The 21363-nt window shown below is 35.6% G+C and overlaps 1 protein-coding gene and 1 long non-coding RNA gene across 8 annotated transcripts in view; one reads left to right on the top strand and one right to left on the bottom strand.

Moving 5' to 3' along the window:
• Positions 1–6: 6 nt before the first annotated feature.
• Positions 7–21363, bottom strand: part of msk (importin-7 msk) — a 28106-nt gene continuing 6749 nt past the window's right edge. Inside the window, exons 7-23 of one of the 2 annotated variants that reach the window (XM_022059634.2) lie at positions 21153–21326; positions 20357–20502; positions 19803–19966; positions 18196–18315; positions 16897–17085; positions 16440–16577; positions 14768–14954; positions 14566–14657; positions 13673–13804; positions 11786–11878; positions 11232–11455; positions 9143–9288; positions 8967–9023; positions 7774–7895; positions 3758–3893; positions 3417–3560; positions 7–1610 (exon numbers count right to left, since the gene is read on the bottom strand). In XM_022059634.2, the coding sequence (XP_021915326.1) occupies positions 1543–1610; positions 3417–3560; positions 3758–3893; positions 7774–7895; positions 8967–9023; positions 9143–9288; positions 11232–11455; positions 11786–11878; positions 13673–13804; positions 14566–14657; positions 14768–14954; positions 16440–16577; positions 16897–17085; positions 18196–18315; positions 19803–19966; positions 20357–20502; positions 21153–21326 (2332 nt within the window). In that variant the 3' untranslated portion in view covers positions 7–1542. The remainder of the gene's footprint in view (positions 1611–3416; positions 3561–3757; positions 3894–7773; positions 7896–8966; positions 9024–9142; positions 9289–11231; positions 11456–11785; positions 11879–13672; positions 13805–14565; positions 14658–14767; positions 14955–16439; positions 16578–16896; positions 17086–18195; positions 18316–19802; positions 19967–20356; positions 20503–21152; positions 21327–21363) is intronic. The other variant, XM_022059637.2, reaches the window with a different exon arrangement.
• On the top strand, positions 3892–21161 carry LOC147873275 (uncharacterized). 6 transcript variants are annotated; one of them, XR_015536016.1, is made up of 3 exons: positions 3892–5247; positions 14360–14468; positions 20841–21161. It is a non-coding gene; the product is annotated as an uncharacterized LOC147873275 (long non-coding RNA). The 6 variants fall into 6 exon arrangements; XR_015536014.1 differs by lacking the exons at positions 14360–14468; positions 20841–21161 and adding exons at positions 7279–7400; positions 9162–9564; XR_015536013.1 differs by lacking the exons at positions 14360–14468; positions 20841–21161 and adding exons at positions 7154–7278; positions 9162–9564.

Here is a 21363-nt window from a genome sequence, read left to right as displayed (position 1 = left end):
AGGGTGTTTAGTTTCACTTTGTTTATTATGTTCAGATAAGTAAAAGCTCAGTCCAGATCCATGATATCCTTGTCAGAATCCTGCCATTTACAATGTTTTGTTTACAGCTATTCAAGTGTCAAGACCTCATGACTAATAATGGATGTTCACCATGTTTTGGCATTTAAACAGCACACATATAAAGCCAGTTGGATAAAAGTTACTTTATACAGTTCAGAAAATAGATATTTAAGCATAATTATCACTCCAATGCATGTGGTTTTCACCCTCTTTCAAATTTATAATATTAAGCAAGACATATTGAATATCAGAAACATCTAAGAAGTGCCAATTATATAATTCTGACAAAGCGTTCAATGCAGCTATGATATGATACAACTTATGTAAAAAGGGGGGGGGGGGTCCTTAAAAGAGTCAAGCTAGTATAGGCTTGAAGTAGAAAACCTTACAGAACTAAATTTTGAAGCACCATACACCAGTGATCTACCATAAATATTTTCTTATTAAACAATCTATGTTTAAATATAACAGGAATAACTCCATGTACGGTGGAGATGTAATATTCCTAGTGGTGTGTTTGCAAGTACTCCTACTTTCCGACCTACAGTTTCACTTTGAAACTGTATTTTAGTATAAGGTCCAGAATTCTAATTTTATACAGTGGTGTCTCATCCAAGGCACATTCCTTTGATTCTAAAACAGGCCTTCAACATATTTATTTAAGCATGTCAGCAACCATGTTGAGTACCTGAATCACACCATGTTTGTACACTTTTATCATATTGGGCTCTGATATTGGTGGAAACAACCTCAAGCCTAATTCCTTTGTCACAGACTAAAACTACTTATGAAGCATTTTCAGATATAGGAACCCAAACTGTAACCTGCATTTAACCCCAATTCATCCTTTAGCCTCTACATTTATATTGGTTCAGGCTTAGTTCCACAATAAATATGACTGAATAAATAATACAAATTTAGGTACTAGGATCTCAAAGTTAATAGTACCTACTTAATTTACAATCTGTGTTGAATGATGTAAGTGGGAAATCAATGGCAAAAATGACATGCTGGGTGGCAATTGAGTATTAAAAATTGCAGGGAGCCAATACTTTGTTTTGTTACAAGTAGTCAGTTTCAAAGAGAAAAATAATATAAAGCCATTAAACTCCATGCATAAACATTCATAAGTGGACAATAATTAGACACACTGGAAAATGTTACAATATCCTGATACATTCAGTATTATACATTCTTCTAAAATGTATTTTCAATTTATGAAACTTCACTTGTTTGAGACTTCTGTTATATTTGCACTTCAGAAGTAACATGAATGTATACTTTTACTGTAGTATTAAATTTTGCACAATGTGAATGTATTTTTACATACTTTTAATTTAATTACAGTATGTTCAATGGACAAAAATTTCACTAGGATCTATGCACATGTAACACATTTCCCTCTTGCATGACAGTAAAAAAAGTGCTGCAAATTGTCACAGATGTCCAATATATAAACTGTCACTATCATCAGAAGATACTCTATCGTCCCAAGGGGGTTCCACCAAAATTAAAAGAAGCAGGCACCGTCTGTTGATTGAATACATAACCTGAAATAGAAAAATAATACCAAGTACACGGTTAAACTTCCAGTCATTATTTACAAAAGGCTTGCAAGTCCCTCAAGAAACAATTTATGCATTAAGGCATGAATATTCCACAATTGAATACATGATACCAAGAGAAGTGTACATAGTTATATGGAGGGTGTTGATGCATTCAATTCACAATTTTAAAAACTTCCAAAGTCATAGGGAAACCCATATCTATTATACAGAATCTACCATTTAAAACACGACCCAATAACAATTATGCACTGCTACTGTACTGATACATAACAGGGAGTTCTTTATTGAATCATTGCACCATGTGTGTGGCTTTGACATCATCACCCAAACAAAATCTATGGCCCTTTAGCAGCGTCATGACTAAACACGTGGAAGTCACAATGACAGGTGCAGGTGTTTGGAACAGTGTAAGATATGGGTATAGGCAATGCCACACTTGTCATTTTGTGCAGATGTGAGAAATGATCTCTTTGAAGGGACAACATATACAGTGAAACCTCGATGCATCGTTTTCGGCGGGGGTGGGAAAATAAAACGATGAATACGGGAAAACGATAGATGCGGGAAAGCATTACAAATTTAAAAAAAAACAATGTTTCTCTTTCAAAGTTACTTCTTTTTACCAAAAAAGTCTTTAATGGACAACTGGTTTGTCGAAACTTTACGTTTTGGGCCAAACAGAGCCCTTTCCACGTTCAAAATGTTTTCCTCGTCACGTTCACTAATATTACGCGCATAAAAGAACGACTTCACGTTTGCCAATGCTTCGGCAAAACTCGGCACAGCTTCGGGCTCGCATTCATCGTCTTCCTCACCACTCCCGCCCCCCTTTGCGGACAATAACAGGAAGAATGGAAATACTATTACTGCCGAACTCAACGTAGCTGTAGAAGACACGAGATGATCCAGAAGAATGAAAAGTGTCGCCCGCCTTTCCTTTGTACTTATAATAAAAGCATTTTTGAAGAAATTCACACTGCACATGCCATGTGGCATCGCTGGAACGAAATATGAATGCACCCTAATTAAACTCGTGAAATTTCTGACAATTTCCACCTATCACCCCTGTACCCCTGACCCTTCATTCCAAAGACTGTGCTGGTTGGGCGACATAACAGGTTACCACTACTGTGTATTCCAAAAACATTGTGCGTCTTTCGGTATTAATTTATCTCAAAACCCAGCATTTTAAATTCTCAGAAACGATCATTGCGGGAAAATTGTGGGCCGGGACTAAGATTTTTGAACGATCGATGCGATAAAACGATAGTTCGAGGAACGATAGAAGCGGGAAAATGTAACATTATTTTATATGGGATGTATTCGGGACCGAACAAAACGGACGATGCATCCGGGAAAACGATAGTTCCGGGAACGATGGATAGAGGTTTCACTGTATTACAGGCATTTGAAAACAAAGTGCTGAGAAAATTTTTTGGCCCTAAGAACGATAAAGTATGAGGCCAAATTAGGATATTACATAATCTAGTATTGTCTGGGCTGGGCTAGGATGGGGCAGACAAGAAATACAAGCAGATTTTGTAGGTAAGTGTAGGATATCTGCCTGGAAGACCAACAAGGACATTTTATAACATGTATCTTAAGGCATAGGTTATGAGATGGATTGATTTAGTTCAGGGTTGTATTTGTGGTGCTGAACTTTGGGTTCTGCCAACAATACATTGTGGTATGAGGATTAGGAAGTCTTGTCTCATATGTCATTTGAATTTTTCAACAGAATGAAATATTCAATGCAACAAATTAAAAATTGTTTCCACAATTACTTGCCTCCACTTTGTTCTATCCTCTTGCTTTCAGCAGCTGCCTTCCTTTGATCTGCAAGCACCATTACTTCCTGTAGTGCTTTCTGCTGTTCTGTGGTCAAGTTGGCTGTTAAAATCTGATACCATGCAGGATCACTAGCCTGAATGTCTGAAAAACACACAATGACAGCACCTGAAATTTTATGGACATATCCTTCTTTGAAAAAACTGAGCAGCCTATAAAACAATGTTATGTTAAGAAATTGTGAAACAATGAACCTCACAGGCCTATTAAGGTCATTGGTATTGAGAAGTTCTGGTAGGACTAAGCTCCACCTACAATATTTTTTTTTAAAGAATACCTACTTTGCAAAACTTCTTTGAATACAATGTACTCATCAACATTACAATTTCCTTCATCTAGAGGGGTTGTATAGCTTTCCAAAGCAGTCTCCTCATTTACTTCATAGTCATCATCACTACCATCATCCGTATCTTCGTCCTGTTAAAGAATAACCATGTGTAAGTAATGATGAATACATTTATAGAGAGAAAATAAGTATTTTTTTCATGAAATCACTTATATTACTATTTGTAATATATAACATATTTAAGACATCTTCAAAAGATTAATTTAAGTGCATGTTCAAAATGTATCTCTACCAGCAACGATACAAAAAATGACAAGATTTTGTAAAGTTATGGAGGTTACAAAGCAGAGTTTCAGAAACTATTTGTCTCCACAACCCTTTTTGGGTATACATACTCTTTAGAGGAAAGAGAAGAATGATACAGAAGTAAAAGAAGGTAAAAAAGTGGGCAGTCTTACAATGATCTAAGTCACTCCCTGGTAACAGAACTCGCAGCTTTAACGCTGACAACACCAAAGCCTGCCACCGGTCACAATCCTGAGCTAACTCCATCCATTTGCGATCCTCACAGCCCACCTCCCTAAGATGCATCTTGATGTTATCCTCCCATCTCCTTCTTGGTCTGCCCAGTGGTTATTTTCCAGGAGGATTCCCTACCAAAATTCTGTATGCAAGGGATGCCTCCCTGAGTGTGCTATGTCCAGCCTAACGAAGCCTCCTAGACTTCTCTATCCTCACTATGCTAGTAACCCGTAAAATTCACACAGCTTCTTGTTATGCTGTATTCTAAATTCCCCACTTATTTCACCCCTCCTAAGTCCAAATATCCTCCTGAGCACCTTGTTTTCAATTACTTGTAATCTGCGTTCTTCTCCATGTTTCACAACCATCTAGATTACATAAATGAAAACGACAAAGTAATATAAATTTAGACCTAGAAAATGTTATGTTGCCAAGTAACAGCCCAAAAATATTGAATGTCAAACACTTAAATATCATATAATGTAAATGGAAACATTTCTCGTCCCAAACTTCCCTCTTTGGGATGGAAGAAGAAAATACTGAAGATGTAGCTGGTGTCATGAATCTACAGCCATTGTGAATGCAGAGTTTCTTTCTGCCCATGCCATATATTTTGTCTTAATGCACTTCTGAACCATCCATGGCAATACACTAGTTGTTTTTTGACGTAAATACGTCTATAAGGAAGGGTCATTCGGCAAAAGTGTAACGAAAAAGATCCAATAACAATGGTTACCTAGGGAACGTCGTCTGTTTACTCGGCATTATTGTTACCTACGAAACGTCGTCTGTTTACTCAACATTATTGTTACCTAAGAAACGTCATCTGTTTACTTGGCATTGTTGTGTTACCTAGGAAACGTTACTTGGCATTGTGTTACATTACTTTCGTTATTGCGGCAAGAACTGAGCTGTGAATCGCTTATAGAAGAAATGGGTCGTGGAGTAGATAATTGTGTGCTGGTAAAAACGTTTTACAATATCATAAGTACTTATCTTATATAAGAATTATTAAGTAATCTGTTGTTGCGTTAGTTTGTTGTGTCATACTATGTACAAGATGGATGACATTGATGCTAAAAGACTCCATAAAGCAGAATATATGAGACAGTACAGAAAACGTAAAAAAAATAGAAGTATTAGATAATGAACCCAAGGTTCCCAAAGAAATACCAAAAACTAATGCTGAACGTATAAGGTAATATAGAAATCGCTAGAAGCAATTAGTGCAAGTTAATGCTTCCACATCATTAGCAAGTACAAGCGTTCCTACAAGAATCGCACAACCAAGGTATGACAATGCAACAGAATATTTTCATAAGCAATTTATGCGTGAGGAACAAAGAGCAGGCGGAGTGGCTATGTACGAGAAACATGGAGCAACTACCATGGCTACCCCACATCTGTTGATGAAGCTACCTAAGGAGGATGGAGTAGATTACAGAATAGCTGCAGCTGAAAACAGAGGTGATATATGTGTGGCAGAGTGTATGGTCAATGGTGAAAAAGTTTTAATTGTAACCCTGTATATTTGTAACCACACACCTATTGATGGTTGTAAGAGATTTATTTTGAGTCATTTGAGAAATTATACAAAGATGTTTTCAGTTATGGTCACTGAAGATCCTAATACAATGCCGATAATATGGACAGGAGATTTTAACATTGATTTAAAGAAGGAGGAAAATCAAAGCTTTGTCACATTTATGGAGGAAACGTTTGGCGATGTCAAATCCTGAATGTAGTACTACTAGATCAAAATCCTGTATAGATATGGTGTTTGCACGAAATGTTGATACTTTAAAGTGCACAAATTTAAAACATATTTCAGGTACCACAGACCCATCTTAAGCATAACTAATTCAGGTTAAATAAGCAATGTCTTAATCAAAATTTACTCAATTGTAAAACATGTATAAAATAAATATTTAGAATAAAGCCAATATATAAACTTCCTTTCCATATAGACGTATTTACGTCAAATTCTCCAGAACCCTGGTTCCACTATCACTTTTTTTTGAACTGATTTATGTCCAGCTTTACAATAGTAATAGCAGTGAAACACATTTTTCAATACTATTCTGCAAAAGATATAACTATGTTACTTGCAGCATTTCAAAATAAAGCTCACAATAATAGCTACCATTTTGCTATGTTAAAGTTATATCTCATTTATCAAAATAAGACTCTTCCCTCATTTGTAGTTGTGGTTCAAAACACCACTTGTTTCTAAAGAGCAGTGACCTCAACTCTGAAAATAATGTTACTGAAGTACTTCACATTTGCACTGATCTACTCCAGCACAAATGACACAAACTTGAGATTTTCAGACATTCAACTAAATGTACAGAAGTTGAAAATACACATGAACCACGTATGATCATTCATATGCTTAACAGACTACTGGTCTGCTGGATGGATTCTTTTGGGCTGAAATAAAATGATTACCTCACATGTTCAATGTTGTCTTGTGATGTCCTTGATCTGTTGGATAAATGTCCTTTAACAACATTTTCCACATCTTAGAATTGCTGATACTACTAACAATAGTGTTATAATTAGGAGCACATCTTCCACATACTCACCAAACGTTTCTTTGAACACTCACTTGGTGGTGATGCCATAATTGATTGTTCCTGTCTCCTGCCTTTTCAATGCAAAGTACCATGCACTAAGTAAAAGGACATGCATGTATACCAAAAAAATATCAAATTTTTGAATCTATAGCATAAATAAATATGAATGTATACCACCCTGACATACTTTTCTTGTGCTTCAAATGGCAATGTGTAACATAACTGTGGTATTAATGGAGTGTAACACTAATTCATCTCTCAAAATATTTCTAATGAACATATTTTATCCACAGAGTAATCCAAAAACATAACAGCTCAGAGACAGACTTTATAATACCATTCTTATGCTACTGCAGAAAGCACTGAACACGTGACATTCAGTAAAGATATGAGAGAAACAATGTTGGCCTATTTTTAGGTAATGACCCAGCATTTTGACCGTGGAAACACCAAACAAATATTTTAAAAAAATTAATGAAACAAAATAACCAGTCAGAACAGCTGGCTTCAAGAATAAAGCATACATACTCCCAAATATGGGTAAGACATGCCAACAACTGGCAATCAAATAATCTTATTAAAGAATGTCCTTTCAATTTTGAATACATTCAGCATGGCTTACATGCTGAACTCTGTTCAATATTCAATGGCACTAATGAGTTCCAGTAGATTATTCTTTTTAATTAATGCAGTCTAAATTCATAACCAAATATGCAATACTGTGCTCAACGTTCAACGAAAACATGTCCCATGATGGGACACAAACCACAATTTTCAATTTCTAGGCAGATGTATTTCATATCTATCAAGCAGATGTGTGAGCATTTGCTCTCAAACCTGCATAGGGAATAAAAACTGTTTGTAGTAATCTACTCAGCAATTTTTCCTCAAAGAATGCAATACCAGATCATACCTGAATATAAGCCGTTATGTTGAATGGACTACCATCTCTGCCTTTTGTTACCTTTTCCTGTAATTTTTCTAGGTATTCCTGATTCGTATCATCTATTTCATCTTCATCACTTGACAAAACTTCTGAAACAGAAATAACATTGTTATATGGCCTTCAATAAAACTGGGGTTTCATATCATGTATACTGACATTCAGAGTATAAGCAGATATTTGATCTGACATCACCAAGTCCTTAACATAAACCAATTGTAGAATCATAATATATATATACTTAGAAAAGTAAATTTTGCTGCTTCCAATAAAAAAAATCCTCTCCCAAGAGAAATTACTAGGAGTTCACTAATAAGTGCAATGAAGTAACCCAAGCCAATGAAGTTAAGCGTGATGTAATTACAAGAAATTTCTGTATTCCATGTGAACAGACTGTGACAAGACTTTTGTAAAACAGCAGGTGACTTGAGTCTGTCATGTCCAGGGAAGAATCACTCAAAATCAGTTTCTAGAAACTTTGAAAAATGGGTGGCACAAACTTATGCAAAGTATGCCAGGAAGAATATTACCGTGGTGGATAATGCCCTTAATCATATTGTGGTGCACATACAGAGCAAGCCACAAAATTATTTTTTCGCTAAAAAGAAACAATATTCCTTTTGTAAGCACAATGCAAAAAAGCACAATTCTACAAAATTTGGACAAAATGTTCTTAATATCAGAGAAGTTACAGCCATTTAGTCCAAGCATAGACTTTCTGTGGACTTGAAGCCCTGCTATATCTGACCCCAAGCTGTTTAAATCCTCTGCTGCCGACAGGTTGAAACAAACTTCAGAATGAAAATGGTAGAATATTCAAATAGATGACCTACACAAGAAAGTATCTTCATGTGGTTGAACTGGAACTGTGATACAAGAATCCTGCATAACTCAAAATTTTGCATTTTGTGTATTAATGCATCCAGTTTTGTTTTAAATCATACAATGTAATACAGAATCCAATCAACATTTTCTTGTACTGCTCATGACAAAAGCCACTTTCCTCTACCATGCACTCTTCAGAACATCCACCAAAATTTCCATCAGATATATATGGACGGTCAATCCTTCAAAGCATTCACATGGAATTTTCTTACCAATAGAAAGGTGAACAGTGTATAACACATCACACAACAAACAATATAAACTAATCTGATATGAACCTTGATCAATGTCAGATTCTATATCCTCCTCCTCTTCTTCTCCTTCTTGGGCCTTGGCTGCAACATAAAATAGTACACATTAAAAAACATTAGCTTTCAAGCTACCACAGTGCTTTATTATGCATCTGAGCTGCCATAGTGCTTGTTATGCATATACAAATACAAATGTAACTAACCTACATATGCTCTCTTCAGGCCATCAAACAGGAGGATGAGTGAAGGAATGATCTGTGCAGCACACTCGTTCACTGCAAGGGGTCGAGCAGCAGACGAGTTCAAAAGTGTACACAAACCGAGCACACAGAGTTTTCTGTCATGGAGGCTATTGCAAACAACACCTTAAATTTAATTACATTACTTTGATAATTATCGAAACATACAACTCTCTCACACACACAAAAAAATCGCTGCTTCTGCAGTAAAAAACAAACATACCATACAATGCTTAATGTAATGTAAAAAGGAATTTAATGGTCAAAAAGAAATTAGCAATATAAACATACGGAAGGAATAAATAATTTAGTTAAGTAGCATACTAGGGCTAAATACAGAATTTATTTAATCTATACTGTACTGATATAAAGAACAGTTTGATGTTTATGGTTGTGTTTGCTTATGTTCTGAGAGGCCTACAGGTATCAATTATGATGCCAGATGGCAGAATGTCCTATTTTACAAGTGTGGCTACCATCAGGCAGTGTTTATAAATACTTCTTGAATGACAAAGACTTCTAAATAACATCAAGGGAAAGGTGTGAGAAAGGGGAAGTAGATATATGTGTGTAATAAATCATTCCCCATTGAATTCCAAAAGGCCTCTTCCATTAGTCTATAACTCATGCTGAATACATAAATTACCAGTTCTTAATGACCAAACTAAAACACCACGTTATATGTAAAATAATGTTTTGAAACATAAAGACAGCAAAATCTATGTGATAAAAACTGAGGGACCAACAATTTTTAACTTCTCTATTAAGTTCATTATAGGGAACACACAGCCAGAGTAAATATAGTATTTTACCCTACTTGGCATTTTCTTTGTTGTATGAAGGTCTTCATTACAGACAAGTATATAAGTTTTTTACTATATTATCCAGAGTACTTTGAATAAATGCAATAAGCTGAAATAATGGAATAGTTCCTATTGCCGACGACTCACAACTATACATAATCTGAACTGCAGTATATATTTCAGCAATCATAACATGAAGAACAAACACATGGGTGACAATGAAGAAAAATACTACAAGGCTGCAAATAATCAATGTTGAGATAAATGTTGAAGACAAAATAATTGTATGTATTAAACTGCATACTTATATTAAGGAACACTTTATTAACTTACAGACATTTTGATAATCAGGATTCAAATTTTCAAGCTCCTGGGGGAAAGAAACTGTCAATGTACTAGAAACTGGAAATTAAATTTGTTCTTCTGACTGTCCTGTGTTAAAATCCTGTATCTTCATCTCAGCTCCATGAAAAATTTAACAATCAATGTAACTTTCTATATGAGCTTGCATAGCTCAGTCAGTATAGTGACTGGCTACAGAGGACTTTTCCTCCAGCCTCTGTGTCCAGACAGGTTCTGGGTCCCACCCAGCCTCCTATCCAATGGGTACCGGAGTCCTTTCCCTGGGGTAAAGCACAGCTGGGGCATGATGCTGACCACTCACCCCCATCTAGTGCCAAGATCAAGAATGAGTAGGAGCTATACCACCTCTCCCCCCAAGTGCCTACATGGCATTTAGTGGGACAGTTTTACTTTATCTTTTTTATAACTTTCCATGCCATTAAAATAGGCAACACACTCTTCTCTACATCCAAACAAATCTACGTAATACAAACTGCAAATATGTAAAACCATTTCATATTTGTAATACTTCTGAGAAGTATAATAGAGTGAACACAAAGGATTTGACACTGGTCTTCTGGCTTGTAATTCTATGCAGACTTATAGGCAGAAAATTAATATTTCAGAGAAACAGTCTGAATCTTTTGGGCTGAAGATAGAGATAGCATGTTTCTTTGAAAAACACATATCTACACACAAGTCCACACAGTGTCAAACCCAGAAGACCCACGTGGAAACTTAAAACCTTGCATACCATGCAGTGTTGAATATTTATCTAAAATATATAAAATCATGCATACAAACAAAACTGTTTACACATGGAAACCCCAAATTGTATGAGAATGAATTTGCCAACTTAAAATTAATAAACCTCTGATTATCTGTAATAAAATCTATGACACCATTACCCAAGGAAGCAATCTGTGTCATGAATCCACTGTTTGATGAAGTGTGATGTTATGGATTCTGTGGGAGACACAGCTAACTGCAGTTTCTCCAGTGTCTCAAACAGCAACTGAGGGTTATAATACAATGCTGCTATAACAACTTGGAGGCACATTGTACGTAATTCAGATGTTTTCACTTCACGTGTCAGTCTTTGTAGAACAAGCTCAACAAACGACGGTATGCACTGAAATAAAACAAATTTTCCTCTGAAACAGTTACAATAAATATATACAAATTAGTATGAATATTACTTCAGAGCAAACATAGGTACGGAAACATTCTTCACAAGAAAACACATCACCATATCACAAATGATACTCCAGTAAAACACAGAAATTGAGTTAAGTTAAATATACCAATGAGTGACATTTAATTCACAATTTCATTGCATTCCCTTAACAGCTACAATTATAACACAATTTAATGTTTTCATCAAATTTGAAAGGAATCACCTATGAAGAGGAGCTGTACCTGAACATAACACACTGCTACAAAACAATAATTTTGCTTTTACCTGATCAATATGCCCCTTACACTGCAAGATGATAACTTCCAACAACTTAGATGCATGACATTCTGGATCCTCGCCTGCATCTCCTGTAAGGATCTGAAAACAGTGATGTACAAATATCTTACATTAAATGTAACATAAAACACAGAATCCAAAACTCGAACATGAAGTTACTGCATCTGCACAATAAAGCAGGCTGAATAATAACCCTGCCATCCCCCCAAACCCAAAAAGAGAGCTGACCAAACTCAAAACTTATGATCACCTGTACAATGAATAGCAAATACTGCACGATATACATAATTTTTATACATCCTGACCATACGCTGCACCCTCTGGTCAGTTTCACACTGCAGCTTTACTTCTAAAGCAAGCATCTCAACCATATTTTGGTGAATCTGCAGTGCTGTATTTAATATATACTCATATTACAATGGATATACACATCAGTAAAATATTAAAGAAAAAAATCCCCCTGAAAATAACAGTAGGTGGTAACGTGATTGTATCAATTGATCTCTGTATCTAAGTACGTTATCTATCAGCCAATGAACCTATCTATCTATATACATATCTTTAAAAATTAGTATTACTCCACATAAAGCCAAGTGCCAGGTCAAAGAGTAAATGCCTAACTCAGGACTTGTACTGCTTGGTCAGGACTATGGCACATCTCATGGGACAATGAGATGCCAGTGGCATTTTAACACATAGTTAATTCAAAACTCAAAATAATTTTTCAACATCCACGTCTGTGTGCTATCTCTACTGTACTGAAAATGTTTGGACTCTTTTACCACATTAGAGGAACCTTGGATATCCAAAATGTAGGGCAAATTTTTTGAGCATTTTTGAAGAGAAAATGTACCCTTATACACTGGAAAACACAGTACAGGTAAACCTCGACTTGCGCCGATTCAGAATAATACGGCTTTTGAAACCATCAAGGCCCCCCCCCCCCCCCCCAATAGAGAGAGAGATAGAGATTTTACTATTATTAATAGCATTTTACAATGTTTCTCGTACTGATTCTTATACTAAATCATAATTCCTACATCGCTGATTTTGAATAAAAATTATACATACAGTCACTTCTGCACTCATTGCTAAGTAGTTGCGAGATAATCTCCTAAAAATCTGCCAACATTGCACAACAGTCACGTGAGCATTGGACACTCTTCACGGCAAGTCATTTGTGTTCAGCCTGATGAGGGAGTAAGGAAAAATGCGCTCATTTCGCTTCTTGTTGACACATTGAATGTGCTGAAAACTGTGTGCTAAATGTGTTTGTGTTGTTGTTCGACCACTATTCTGCAGTAGCAACTGTTTTATATTTATAAATTGTAGAAGAGCCACCATGCCTGGTAAGAGAAGTGAATGTGTTGCTAAGAAGTTGCGTAGGTCTATTGCGTAAGAATATAAGATAGACGTAATTCGTAGAATAAAAGGTGGTGATACCCGTCGTAATGTGTGCAGAAGTATGAAGTTGCCTCCTTCCACAATGACTACCATAATGAAAAATTCATATAAAATAAAACAGTCAATGCAACAGGCTACGAGAGTAAGTGCAATGCAAGTGAGTTATAGCAGAAGCAAACTTTTAGAAAGAACGGAGAAATTACTGTTGCTATGGGTGGATGACATGAATCAAAAAAACATTCCCTTGACTGAAATTGCTATCACGGATAAGGCGAAGTCAATTTTTGAGGGACTTGAGTCGTCAATGTTTGGGTGCCAGGAATGCGTGCCATTGACTTCCCATTGATTTACATTATAAAAAGAGTTTAAATTTTCTCCGATTCCATTTACGCTGGTTCGTCCAGGAACGCATTCCCGGCATAAATCAGTTTACCTGTACTTATTAAAGTAACAGTGCTATCAGACACTTACAGCTTTGCACATGTTGTACATAGCCAATACATAGTTTTCATTCGATAAGAAGACAGGTGTGTCTACTGTTACATAGTTGTGAAGCGCAGGCATCATGTCAGTAAAGTAGTCAAAACCATCCTTCTGAAACACCTGCAAATACAAAAGATTTTTATTTTTTTCAGGGTTAAATGAAATGACTACTATAAAATACAATTACCACTGCACATTCTTACATGTGAATAACAGGATCAATGAACATTTTATTCAAGCAGAAGCAAGAGTTGAAAAATGGTTCATACTCCATGTTTATACATTGCATAATATTTCTAGCATGTAAATTGTATCTTGACACACATCTTCCAAACATGCAACAAATATTAAATTTTAGACCAGGACAAGTTTATTTTAGAATGTTAGAATACAAATCCCAAGAGAAGTAATGGCCAAGGAGAAGTGCTATCAGAGTTATGAGCGGAGAAAAGACATTATGAAATTTATTATGTAAACTTCATAAGGCAGACTTACACACAAAATTCACATAAAATTTTTAAAATAAAGTGATTTAAGAAACAAAAGAAAATCCTTAGAAACCTAAATAATTTTTTATTCCCAATCGAGTGATGTTTGAGAATCTCCAGATTTGTGCACATATATAAAAATATTGAGCCTGTCTGTAAATTAATGTACTAACTTCATTTATTACAGAGTGAAGAAATTCCTTGCCTATTAGGGAACTTGAAGATCTTAGGAAAAAATATGCTGTTGGGATCTGGATTGGATTCATCTGGCTCAGGACAGCGAACTCGTGAACATGGTAAATATACTCCAGGTTCCATAAAAGCTGAAGAATTTGACTGACCAAATATTAGCTTCTCAAGAACTCTGCTGCATGGAGTTGGTCAGTCACTTACCTGATACATGAGCTCCAAGACTTTCCACATGTCAGGTGAAATACTTTTACTTGTTAGATCATAAACTAGGGACAGTGCCTCCTCATAAAATTCTGTAATCAAGAGAAAGCTATAAGCATTACCGAAGTCTGGAGGTAAAGGAACATACCAATAATTAGACAAGGGTTTCAACACCACAACAGTGAGCAAACGCAATACTTACCCATAACACTCTGAGAAAAGATATGTCCTACCACCTGCAGTACCGTGGGTTGTAGCTGTGCCATGACCTCTGGCTGGTCCTCCATCACAGTTAGCAATGTTTCAATAGTATTCAGTAAGCCCATTGCAGTGATGGCCTTCTCATCTGAACCTTCATCAGTCTCTAGCACTTGGCTAAATGTTGTTGCCTTCAAAAACAGGAAGTCAATGCATTAAACTTTTCAGCATTATTGAAATGCACTTAAAAAAAAGCTTTCATATGAGTAATTAAATCACTAAAGACCAACTGGAAAAAATGTTTAATTGCAAGACCATAAGAAGTAAAACAGCCCAACCAGCCAGTGGCAATGCAACTGAATGATTGTAATGTAATGTTTACATACTGCTATACAGTACGCTATTGTTGATTTGACAGAACTATTTCTTTTTTTCTATCTATATGGAAGTGTGTTACTTTGTATGTGTTCCTAAGATACTACAGGTGGACACAAATTTTTTTAGCTTACATTCTAAAGCTGAAAAACTGTAGGTTCAACTGTCTACAATATACTGATATATTGCTTTATGAACTTTTTTACTCCATAAATATGTTCATACTAATGGATGAGATGTGAGGTTCTCAAGTCACTGAAGATGCTTGGTTATAACAACATGTAGACTAATAGATAAACACCAACATTCAGAGGAACAAACTGCCTCCATCTTCAGGAATGAATCCAGAAGACCAACATCAACACTTTTATAATCCTAATTCTTCTTATTACCTTCCCTTGTATTCTAATAATATGCACAAGTTCATTTCTTCCATACCATACTTACCTGCATAATACTCCCTCTAGTAAAATAGCTGTTCCCTATTTTACATTACAAAACTAGTAGTATACTGTGCTTCCATGCACTTAACAATTTTTTTCCAAAGTCTGGTTTAAGAAACATGACTATTCTTCAATCAATGCATTTTCCTTTGAGTAGGTGCCATGATGAAAAATAGCCAGAACTAATAGTGATGTAGTGACTGCTATTATTCACTCAGAATTACACGAGTTATTTGATGTAATTCATACTTAGACTATGTTTTACTCAAAAGAATGAAAACAGAACAGATGACAAGAATCCCTGTAAAAATCTGGTGCATAATGTATAAGCAGATAATGTAAAATACAATTATGTCCAGAAGGACTTTTTGAAGTTCAGAAAGTGACACATTCTTAATTTCCTACAAATTATATGTTTTCATTAAGTTACAAATCAGGATTTCATTCAAATTCTGCACATTTAAATGATCACAGAATGTTAATACGCATACCTGTGACAGTTTGTTTCAGATGGAAACTGTGTTTTTCACTCATTCTCATTGCACCAGTATAATAACAACAGTGAAACGTGTTCAATGTGGGCCTTTCATATCTTTAAGTTAAACTTTGCTGGATGTACAGAAAAGCCAGTTTAGTACAACTGTTAACATATATTGTTACTGAAGTCACTTGTTTACACACATTACTTCCCACTCTTATTGCAAGTGTTCATTTTGCGCTGAACTACAGTGGAAATTTATGTGTGTAAAAATGTAACTGTGACAATAACATCAAGAGGCCAAAAATGATTCTGACTTGTAGCAGTGTATTAAATGCTTTCACCAGTGTGACTATTTCCCATAGGAGTTTATACTTTACCAGATGCTGGCACATCTCTACTGCAATAGGCATTAGCTGCTCGGTGTAAGTGCACACAATCTTTTGCATCACACTTGTCAAATCATCATTCTCTGTTTCTCTGATTATTGTCAGTAGTTCAAGAGTTATTTGTTTTATCTGCAACAAAAGAAAAAGTCATATAAAATTAGTAGTGGGATATACAAAACTGAAGCTGAGATACTACAGGAGATTACCATAAACAATTAATAACTATTCAGGGATTACATATAGTGCACTTAAGTGTAACACTAAAAAGGTAAAAATGGTAGCCTGCACCTTTTATGATACTGGTATATACATAGGTCAGAAAGTACTTGCTTGACATGATACCTACTATCATAGTAATACACATAAAACAATCTGAATGTTCATATCCACATTTAGGAAACGAACTATAAAATCCATGAACTTGTTTCCTTAATTTAGAAGTCTGTACCTGTGGTTCCACATATTTCTGTGCTTTTTCTTGTGAACTGAGCAGCATTTGTAAAGCAATAGCAGCTTCCACCTTAACAGGTAAATCATGGTCTGTCAGGAGAGCGTTTGTAGTCAGTCTGATGGCTTCTGCAAGGATTGCTTCCTGTTTGAATTTTATTTCACTGAAGTAATGCAGAACCCAACAAGCCTGAAATAAACAATCAATCAATTTCACCTCTCTCAACATCCTGAAAAACTGTTATGAATTCCAGAAGTTTAACATGAGTGAGGACACACATGCTTATACCAACTACAGTGAAACCTCTATCCATCGTTCCCGGAACTATCGTTTTCCCGGATGCATCGTCCGTTTTGTTCGGTCCCGAATACATCCCATATAAAATAATGTTACATTTTCCCGCTTCTATCGTTCCTCGAACTATCGTTTTATCGCATCGATCGTTCAAAAATCTTAGTCCCGGCCCACAATTTTCCCGCAATTATCGTTTCTGAGAATTTAAAATGCTGGGTTTGGAGATAAATTAATACCGAAAGACGCATAATGTTTTTGGAATACACAGTAGCGGTAACCTGTTATGTCGCCCAACCAGCACATTCTTTTGGAATGAGGGTCAGGGGTGCAGGGGTGATAGTTGGAGTGAATGGCGGTGCTCATTGTCAGAAATTTTACGATTTTAATTAGGGTGCACTCATATTTCGTTCCAGCGATGCCAGATGGCATGTGCAGTGTGAATTTCTTCACAAATGCTTTTATTACAAGTACAAAGGAAAGGCTGGCGGCACTTTTCATTCTTCTGGTTCATCTCGTTTCCAGCGGTTCTGGGTCTTCTACAGCTACGTTTCGTTGAGTTCGGCAGTAATAGTATTTCCATTCTTCCTGTTATTGTCCGCAAAGGGGGTTGGAGTGGTGAGGAAGACAAAGACGAAGACGACGAATGCGAGCCCGAAGCTTTGCCGAGTTTTGCCGAAGCACACGCTGCATTGGCGAAAGTGAAGTCGTTCTTTTATGCGCTTAATATTAGTGAACGTGACGAGGAAAACATTTTGAACGTGGAAAGTGCTCTGTTTGGTCTAAAACGTAAAGTTTCGACAAACCAGTCGTCCATTAAAGACTTTTTTGGTAAAAAGAAGTAACTTTGAAAGAGAAACATTGTTTTTTTTAAAATTTTTAATGCTTTCCCGCATCTATCGTTTTCCCGCATTCATCGTTTTTATTTCCCACCCCCGCCGAAAACGATGCATCGAGGTTTCACTGTATAATATTTTCTATGTCCAAATAAAATACTCGAATACTCACCCTAGCTCGCATGTGCCCTCGGGGACTGGTAAATTCAGGGAAAACATACTGACATAGCATATCGTCCATTTGTTCTTTGTAGAACTTTTTCTTCAACAAAACATCTGCCAAGGTACCAACCTACAATGTATGATTCAATAAAACATTTGAAATTATGCTTGCAGAAATCATTAATCATGTCAGACGGAATAGAGCAATTAACTTACAAAAATATATTAGCCTTGGTGTGCTTGAAAGTAACAGTAGAAATAAAGACAAGGGAAAATTGCTCATTATGAGTCACTTCATATCAGAGGCAGTCAGCAACCTTGATTCACAACATTATCATAAACTACAATTACAAATGATTATGGAATACTGGAAAGGTGTACTACAAACTAGAGTACACAAATATCTGAAGTGTATTCCTTGTGATACTGAATTCTTTTGGTGTTTATGTACCATTCAAACAAATCTACTATTGCAGATATAAATTTAGTTTCCCACCAACAGCAATCATCCTCCATCAAAGCTGAACCAGAAGTAAACAAATTAGCTAGTATACCTAAAACATCAGTCACTCTGGTACCGGATTTATAAATGTAGTGAGGACTCTTTGAAGGATCCTAACAAGCTTAGGGGTAAACAATGGACCTACCTGTGGCCAAGTGCCTGGGGTGACTGACATTGTCTCCAAAGTTTAATACCACTACTTAAAACACAAAGCAACTGGAAATAATGATGGAACTGATCTAACTTTTTAACAATAACCAACATATACAAATTACTGCTGAAAAACTATTCATACTACACAGCACAATTTATTACCTTTTCCTGTGACTTATATACTATACTACTAATCTATTACTAAAGATACAAATCTAAGGTCCTGCACACAGCATTTCTGTTGGTTGTAGGGAATATTGGAACTCATCACTTTTGATGTATATTCATTCCTATTTAAAATAACATAACCACTCAAGAATGCAATTATTGTTGCATCTTCAAATAGCATTTGCATAAACAGCCAAGTTTTGATTGCTGTCTTTCCAATCTGAAATAACATAATGCATATGCATTGTCCTGTACTCTTTGACATTATTGCAACATATGACAGCCTGATTTTAAACAATGACCATGAAGGACAGAAGCAATGCAATGAGCTGAAAACACTCCTCAGATACACAGGGACATGTGAGGGCAGCTGTACTCTATGCAATATAACTTGTCTGAGATAAGAATTAAGTCTTGATATGTTTTTATTAGACATATATATTTTATATAAAGTAAACATTTTTTGCATGTAGAAGGTTTTAACAAAAATAATAAGCTTGATTTGAGCTTCATATAAAGGAGGTTTATATTAGACTGATTAAACAAAAATTAAGTTCACAGAAGTTTTAGCATAGACTCCTAAATACCACATCTGACTGAAATTCATTACTTTGGAATTATATGCGGTTAGATAGATGACTGTGTTAATTCATGTAAAGAACACAGAAATAACTGAGAGTTGCTATTTTTCTGTTTGTTACAGTTCCAAAATCTATGTATCATAAAGGAACAACAAGTCACCCATTTTTGCAGGACTTACATTTAAAGACAACTACAATAATAATTACTCTCACCATATGCAAAGCACCATCCTTCTGTCTAGGATCTGCATTTGGTGATGTTAAAACCTGCATTATGAAATGCATTGTTTTCTGTAACATGTCTTTTCTTTTCTTACATGAAGAGTGGAGCAGTGTCTGTGCTGCTGTTATAGGTGATACAAAGTCTTCAAATATGTCTGTAACAGTGAACACCAAATTAGTTACAGACATAATATTACAGTATTCAAGTTGTTAATGGAATTACTACATAGAGCTGTACTATATACAGCGTCAATACAAAATTTAGATATTGTAAGGGTTATACAGAAATGTGAAGAATGACCATCATTAAAAAAACAACCTTTAAGAAATGTTAGGATAAGAATACTGTCTATAAACACTGAAGTCTACTGAAAATAATTATCAAATCTGAGTTTCCTGATATTCCAAAAGAAAAATCAGCACAATCAGTTTATTACTTCACATGATAAGTGTTAATTTTTCTTTCTGACAATCCTCTGTGAGTGTGTGTAACAATCTGATGAAAGTAGGTAATGTACATAGAAATACACAGGACATGTTCTTACCAAATTTTACTCGTATGTATTCATATGGGTCAGTGTTCCATAGTTCCTCATCAGCCTGTGAGTATGACAGAATTGGGAACAGAACATCCTGAACAATGGCAAACATATGTGGCTTCAGGAACTTCCAGGAGAAGGCATGGTTAACTCTGAAAGTAATCAAAACATAAATAAAATTACAACAACTTTAATTCAAATGACATATGGAATAGGGAAGTACTTACAGAGGTAAACCACAGTGAAATCTTCATAGTAGTTGAGAGAAATTATTAATAAGACTATCATAAAACACACTATAGTAACAAGCTGACAATTAACTCCAATTAAATTCATGTCACTGAAATAAGCATTTTCCCACAAACTTACACAACTTTCTGCTTCCAGTCTCTTCAGTTCTTCTGTCTTCCAAATATATCATATTTCTGTTAAATACCATGAAAAAACAAGTGTAGGAAAACAACTCAGTACTACTTTCTTTCCTTTAAAGGTTTAAGCAACCCGCTCAATTGACATCATCTCTGAGATGTGGATGCCTGGCCCATCCACCCAGCTAACAAGTCTCGGATGGCCTTACTATTGATTTCTTTTGTAACAGTCACAGAACTGACATAAATGTTGACATAGTGAATGATAAAGATTACGCACAACGTAAAAGTGTTTTGCAAGAAGAACGTAACAGTGACATGTGAAAAGATGCCTGTTGTGTCCAACTCTGAACATGTGGTTATGATAGTGCTGATTCTTCATATAGAGAAACAAAAAATATTAAACTTACACTTAAACATATTAAATTGCATACCCTTGATTTATGTAATTGATTGTTTGTTGAATAACACGTGGTGACACGTATATTTTTCTTCTATACTGATCCAGTATTTTCAGTAAAACTTCTAAAATTCCTGCAGAAAACGTCTTCAAGTACCATTCCGCAAATTCCTTATATTCTTTGGTGACATGTCCTGGGCTACCATATCTAAAAGTGAAGATAGAATACCTTATGAATTAAATTA

The sequence above is a fragment of the Zootermopsis nevadensis genome, unplaced genomic scaffold (genome assembly GCF_977971745.1).
Source record: "Zootermopsis nevadensis isolate Lab colony 2312 unplaced genomic scaffold, Znev_1.0 Znev_ptg000020l, whole genome shotgun sequence".
NCBI lineage: Eukaryota > Metazoa > Arthropoda > Insecta > Blattodea > Termopsidae > Zootermopsis > Zootermopsis nevadensis.
Note: the sequence above shows the minus strand (reverse complement) of the source record. Positions and strands in the feature narration are given on the sequence as shown.